This window comes from Drosophila erecta, unplaced genomic scaffold, assembly GCF_003286155.1.
Source record: "Drosophila erecta strain 14021-0224.00,06,07 unplaced genomic scaffold, DereRS2 tig00000092-arrow-pilon, whole genome shotgun sequence".
Classification (NCBI taxonomy): Eukaryota; Metazoa; Arthropoda; class Insecta; order Diptera; family Drosophilidae; genus Drosophila; species Drosophila erecta.
This window is the reverse complement of record NW_020825207.1, coordinates 12934148-12941284: the sequence shown is the minus strand read 5'-3', so window position 1 is coordinate 12941284 and position 7137 is coordinate 12934148. Positions and strand designations below refer to the sequence as shown.

Below are 7137 nucleotides of genomic sequence, written 5' to 3'. Positions count from 1 at the left end.
TTAATTTGTGAATAATTACACATAATTTGCTTAAAATAAGCCAGCAGACAAATTTTTCCGCATGCTAACCTGGCGGGAAAAGCGGAAAAAAGGAAAACCCAGCGACGAAAATACTCAAATTATTTATGCATATATATGTGGGGCTGCGAGGCCACAAAATTATGCATTACAAAAGCGGTTAAGTCCTCTCGGAAGCCGGCCATAACACCTCCGCACAGGATTCAGGACTCAGGACTCAGGACTCTGGATGGGATGGGCTGGGCTGGGCTGGCAAGGCAGACATGACTCGGGGGCAGAGCCATATTCATATGCATGTTGCTCCGATAATAATGATAAAGGAAAAGTTTGCCAGACAGCGCCGCTAGTGGGAATGCCTCACCTTCAACTTCAACTTCTGCATCGGACTCGCCCACAGGATATCTGTTATGGTTGTGTGCGTGCAAAGGACTCAGGTAATTACCGTGTTTGGGGTTGCTTTTGGGGGTGTTACGGTTTGGGTTATGGGGTTGGGGCTCAACTTGCCGGGGGATCGGCCTTTTTATGCATAAATTTTCGGCTAAGAAAGGCGCGTGCCAAATCAGTGTTTACACTTTTATTTGTTTTGCGGTTGGTTTGAGCAGGAAGTAAAATAAGGAGCTCGGGGTTAACTGAAGGCATCTCTTTTTCGAGCGGCTACGGAAAGGGCTGATATTTTTGACTAATGTCTAAATTAAAGCTCAATCGTTTTGGGGAAATAAGAAAGAGGTTTTGCGCTTGACTGGGGATTTTGTGGCAGCTAAAAAAGTGTTTATTTGGTACCACTGCATAATAAAGACTGCGTGTTTTCCTTAGTAAGTTTTGTAATGCATTAGAAAACTACTCGTGTAGAGATCTGAACTTCTCTAAAAGCAGGCCACTAAATACATGAATTTTAAATGTATGCGGTAAGAAATTTATCCATTTTAAAAACTATTTATCTTGTGCTTACTCTCACTTTGATTGCAAGAAATTCCCTGAAAAAGTAAAGTTCGAAATATAGTTAATATTCAAGCATGCAACCCCTTGGACGTTATTCATCCCCATCAGGGCTAAAATGCCTGTGGGAGAAAGTCGATTGGAGAAATGGGCGACAGCCCGAAGTAGTTCGGAAAATTGATGCCCTTTGGAAAGGACTCGCCTGCAATTCCACTTGGGCGATGCAAATTCGAATGCTATCTCAATTTGGTCTGGTTTGGTGGAGAACCGCCACCTGGAGAAGGGACTTCGGGAAGAAAACTCACCCCGTTGCTGAAAACCTGGGCTATAATTTGTGGGCTTTGCCTGCCTGGAGGGCGTCTTATTTATAGCGGGGCTTTAATATCAATGTAAGCCTGCCCCACCCACACTTTGTACTTATTGATACAAGTTGGCATTGACTTCCGGGCTTTTTATTTCCACCTGTGCGAGGCTTTTGGTTCAGTTTGGTTAAGAGCATACTCGTAAGTACCGCAGAGTATATATCTTGTATGGGCGCATTTTTGTGGTTATAATCGGATTTTATTGCAAATTAACGAGCAACCCTCGCCCTCCCCCGTCAAGTTTACTCACCCCCCTCAATGGGTATAATATTTCAAGCGCTCTGTAAGTCCTTTTGCCGCTGTTGTCTTTAGCCTTGGTTATTTATACGATTTTTATTACCTTCATTCGGCCAGAGTTGCTGTCTCGTTCTGAATCGCAGTCTCATTCCGATCCCTTGGTTGTTAGGCAGGTGTTCTCCTCATTTCCCCCCGCAGAAAGCCACTTCATTATCCTGGGGAAAAGTTGCTCCTTACTCCTAACTGGCCCTTTATTAGCCCTACTTCTCGTCGAGTTGCATTTATTATTATGTGAATTTTGGTATTTCCTCGATATTAATTTGTTGCTCCTGCCGCGCGTTCCTTTTAGTGGCCTCTCAATATTCATTAGTGCTTTGATTTGTTATGGTTTCCCTTTGGCTCTTAGCCCCCAGCCCCATTCCCTCTCATCCGTTCACTCTTTGATATCAGTTTTGTGTTGTTTTTATTGCCACGAGTGTTTTGATTACTGCGCAGAGGGGTTCGTTTCACTGCGATTGTGTGATTTGAATTTGGGCCCCTGTTATTACGCCAGCGAAAAACGACTACAACAAGTTGAACTAGTTTGGCGGCAGCTGCTAGACACCCAGAGTTTTCATATTTTTCAGATTTTCTCTGCCCTGAACTGGGTGTTTTCATTTGCAATAGGGATTTGGCTAAAAAATAAGTGCGGCAAAAATACAAATTATTTGTTGGTATTTGGTTGTTCAAATAATGTGTAAATCGAACAGTGTAGAGGATTTTTTCTTAATAAACGTTTAGTTTTTTTTAACTAAAATGATTGAGGAGGAAAATCATTGAAATGTTGACGTTTGCTACCCAACATTAATTTTAAACGCTTCATCTTGTTGGTAGAGTACTTTTCATATTCCAAGTAAACAGCACTATTTTCGACTGGTTTTTCGGTGGCCGTTGATTTTTATTTAATTACCGAACCAAATTTCCGACACTTTAAACGATGGCGGCATAAAATAATTGCAAGTGCTGAAAACATTAAGAAACCGGATTGCAAACTCCAGTTTCAGTTTCAGTTTCAGCCTAAGTTGCAGTTGCAGTTGCATTTGCCACTCAACTCCGGTTTGTTAGCCAGCTCGATCGTTCGTTGGCTTTTGAGTTTCAGGCGCGACTTTCGTTTTCGTTTTTGCTTTTGCTATGCTGCTGCCGTGCTGCTGCTGTGCTGCCGCTTTTGCTGCCAATTGTAATTGAATTTTGTGTTGTCGGCAAAGTGGCAACCGTCAGGCAACAGCGGCAGCAGAATGGCCAACAACCGACAGCAAAAAGGAAGCAATTTCAGGCTAAATTTAGTTTAAATGCCTACCCCTTCGCTCTCGACTGACTGACTGACTGGCGACTTTTTGCAGGAATATGCCCCCTGCTCTACAGTGTGTGCTCGCTTTTAGAGCCGAGCGGCTGCCGGCTGGAATTATGCTTACTTTGGAATTCAATTAACTTGAATTTGTTGCAGTGGCGCGACGTGATTTCATTTTTCCCGATGCACTTTTCAAAGCACCAGCTCTCGACGCGATGATTGTGTTTAATGGAAGCTAATGAGTGGTACCGCCGTTCGGACATCTCGATTTCAACGATTACTGAAAGGCTCGTTGCTTATTGTTCGATGAAATGGTTGGCTATCCGAAATTTTTCGTACTGGCTATTGCAAAATCGAGTTTAACACGGCTATCAAACCGTTCTTCTATAAGCTAGCATTCCTAAATGATTTCTAGATATTTTACAAAAGCCACATTCACTACATAAAATTGGAGGAGTATACTGGTTGAGCTACCGTGTTGAGAAATGCATTTTTTGGCCTGCTCTACATTATTGTTAGTTGTCGGTACTTCACCAACGTGTTTCGTAGGTGCATTTAGACATTATTAAAACACTTTTTAGGTACTTGGTTCATTCACTAGGTTCAAGCGGGTCCAATTAAGGAAAAGTGCATGGTGGAGGTGGGCATCACAGCACAAGATGTTGCGGATCGTCATTTGAACGACGATCCTGGCGATGGTGTCAAGCTGTTTCTTGAAAACATTGGCATTATAGCCGACAACAAGATTATACCTGGAGCTTTTGGCCAAGTTCTAGGTCATTTAATTACCGAGGAAGCTGTAGAGCGAATGGACGCGACTTGTAATTTGATTGAGAGCGAGACAAGCGATGAAGAGTCTTGTGAACTCGCCTGGCAAATATCTGAGTGCTACGAAGGACTAAGAATGTCGGATGCTCGGCAACACCGAAGGACTCGAAAGCATAGAGGATAGCTTGCTACTATAATATATATTAAAATTGTTTTAAATTTGAAGCAATAAACTGACATTCTAATTGACCTTTGGTTTTCTTACAGAAACAACGAAGCAAGATGGAAAATGCCATTTTAATTGGTGGTCAAACGTGTCCTGCATCACTCAGTCAAATTGGGAAATTTCGATTCCATTTAGTGGAGTGTCTTCCATATGGGAAAGAGTTCCAAAGCGCCCTTTAATCGATTCCAAGCCCCCGCTTGTAATTCCGTAAAATGTAACTGCTACTGTTCGCCCTTCATGCAACTTCTATGTATTTTTGGGGAGTATAATCCGAGGGATGGCTGCGAATCGAGTCCAGACTGAAACTGTTTGTTGTTGACGCTCGAGCTTAGAGCTCATTACAATTTTCAAGTACATTTGCGCTGATAGTTACACAGAACCAAACCCAACCCAACCAAACCAAACCGAAGCGAACCAACTTCCATGTGCGCCATGCAGGCAGACCAGCCCTTGAAACATATACTATGCAAATATAGCACAGATACGGAAAACTGCACTCCACTGAAGGAGGAAATCCGTGAGGGGAAATGTGGGCAAAATCTAGACCCTCCAGCGGGCAAACTGTTGGCCAGGCACAAATGTCTGCTGACCATTAAATTCACTTCACTTCATTTAAATCTGAAGCATTGCTGGACGAGACTTCTGCGGACATCCCAGGGCCATGCCTGTTGGTAAAAGTTTTTCAATAACACAAGAAATTTCATCGGGGAGGTGGCTGTCTGACAACTGCAAATAATAGTTTGGCCCTCTAAGGACATTGAAACATTCACACCGTGATGCCCTCCTCAGGAATTGAGAACATAAGCTCTGAAATCAGAGATTCTGGGAATAAATAGATATAAATAGGGAAGGCGAAAAGTTAGCTTATTTACTATTTCATTGAAATCGTATTTATAATAATATTACGTACATGGCACTATAAAGCATTCATTGTTCGACTTGTTTGTCAATTCACATAGGTTTTATTTAGACAAGTGTCCGCTGACGTAGGCAACTTTCGATGGGCCACTCGGCAGGCCTGCTCCACTCGAAATTTGGTGCCGAATAGAGTTGGTATCACCCCCTAATTTGCTTTGACTTTGATGCATCTATACTAAAATGCAGCTGGGTAACACCGGTCCATTTAGTAGCGTTCGCCGAATCGGTTTCATTTGCGACCTGCATGTCCTGGAATGCAAATTGCTCCTGGTCGGCAGACGATTCTCCGCTTTGGGCACCCAAATGTCCCATGTCCTGCCCCGAAAACCGCAAAATCAAATTGATTTTGTCTACTCAAGCCGGGGCATGAGTCCTCTGTCCTGGCATCTAACTGAACTATACTCAGAATGCAGACGGCGCAAATTTTCATTACGCATCTGGAGCTCTGCTCATACGGCATTACGCATACGACCCATTGTCCTTGGCCGGACAATTGAGTTGCCAGCATTGTTTGGACACTGGGCATTGGATGTATGCATGTAAACATAATCAGTATTTGCAAATAGAGAAGTGCATATCAACATGGAATGGATTGGATGGGATGGGAGGTGAGCTCCCGACAACTAATGCCATTGCAGCAGAATGGAATGGTGATGAGGTGTGCGGGTTATGGGCTTATAGTCCGATTACGACTGTGTTGGGCTCCCGACCAACATATTCCACAACTGTGCAATGCCGGTAATGTTTGATTGTAATCAATCTTATCTGACCGAAATATTTCTAGCTCAGCATGCGTCCAAGAAGCCAAATTTGATAGCGCTCACCAATTATGTAGCTTCTGCGTTTCAAATCCAGCGTTTGCCTTGAGGCGGCAATTACCAAATTGCTTCGGACAGCCCTTCAAAAGATCCGATGAGATGCGATCCAGGTCCACCAGCTGCTTCCCTCTGCGCAAATAAAAAACAGTTGGTCCAACTCAATGGAGAAGATGCGATGACAAGTCGGGCGACAATCGAGCTCTCACAAAACCCGGACTCAATGGGGAACAAATGACAAATTTTTAATGCCTCACGAAACAAAACGCTGATAAGATCAGCGGCTGCCGCGCAAACAAGACAAAGCGAAAAAACCCCGAACAAAGCCCTGCGAATCCCAAACCCTGGCCCTGGATATATGGAAAATAAAAACACACAAAAAACAAACAAACAAACGGATGACAACGCTTCGAGGACGAGGATCTCAAGATCTCGGTGCGCTGATTTGGGAATTAAACACGCGCGAATAGGAATCAATGACGGACTACCTGCTCATTCGGGATCGCTGCAGGAACCTGGATAAATGCTTGGATAGATAGATGGATGGATGGATGGATGGATGGATGGTCGGATGGATGGATGGTTATTATGGCAGACAGACGGCGCACGGTCGAGCACACATTTGAGATTTTTGTCAACAGGATTCGGGATACCACGGGGCGCGCATAAATAAAATTAGTAGAATACGCCAAGCACTCAAGTCGCTAGAAAAGAAAAACATTTTGAAAGGACAAACACACTCGAAACGCGAGCAGGACCAAACCAAATCATCGGGGGTAGCTGGTGGTCCTTGCACGGGTAGTTGTCATCATTTGTTGATTTTCCTTCGTCGCGCTGCCTTGCAAAAAATCCTTTAAGTGCACTCCAGAGCACAATGCACTCTTCCGACGGCCGAGGATACCATCTTTAGTAGGTTCCGCTCCACGACTCTGGGTTCAGCCATCCATTGTAAACGGCATGCCTCGTCATCTCATCTCATCCCATCTCACTATTCATCTGCAGGGATTACAGGGCCCGATTCGTATCTGAAGACCCTGGATTAGTTGATATTTAAATCGATGCTCCAGCTGCACATTTATTCCATCTATTTCTATAAATAGGTAATACATTTAGAGAATAATTTTGTAAGCCATGGCTCCTACTAAATAATTGTAGTCCATAATGTAACGACTTCCCTGGCGCCAAATGCTCTCCGATCCCATCCGATGCCCTGCTAATTTGCAATTTCAATGTCACGCTTTGAGCAAGTGACGATAAATTCGCACTACTGCAAAGGGCCAGATTCTGGAGGGGATCTGGATGGAGTCGCCACGCATCGCTGGCCTCTTGCACTTAGTGAAATTACATGGCTGCCAGGACTTGTTGATTGCCCCGCCGCTGCCCCGCTGGCTAAATTTAGCATTATTAAAAAATTAAGCTGACAACATTCCGTTGTCACCCAGAGAGGGCGACGCACAGACAACAGGAACAGGAGCCGAGACTATCGAAATGGATATAGCTGTGGCAGAAGTGCGGGGATGGAGGCGCAGA

General features: G+C 44.1%; 1 protein-coding gene across 2 annotated transcripts; it reads left to right on the top strand.

Moving 5' to 3' along the window:
- Positions 1-425: 425 nt before the first annotated feature.
- LOC6547446 lies at positions 426-3832 on the top strand. 2 transcript variants are annotated; one of them, XM_015156705.2, is made up of 2 exons: positions 426-452; positions 3482-3832. In XM_015156705.2, the coding sequence occupies exons 1-2, from the start codon at positions 426-428 to the stop codon at positions 3830-3832; spliced, it is 378 nt and encodes a 125-aa protein (XP_015012191.1). The 2 variants fall into 2 exon arrangements, with proteins under 2 accessions (XP_015012191.1, XP_001974859.1); XM_001974823.1 differs by lacking the exon at positions 426-452 and adding an exon at positions 3366-3425.
- The last annotated feature ends 3305 nt before the right edge of the window (positions 3833-7137 follow it).

Coding starts and splice junctions, on each gene's coding strand:
- LOC6547446 (XM_001974823.1), top strand. CDS start 3,366: ATGCATTTTTTGGCCTGCTCTACATTATTGTTAGTTGTCGGTACTTCA. Junction 3,426..3,481: donor GTACTTCACCAACGTGTTTC/GTAGGTGCATTT, acceptor TTCATTCACTAG/GTTCAAGCGGGTCCAATTAA.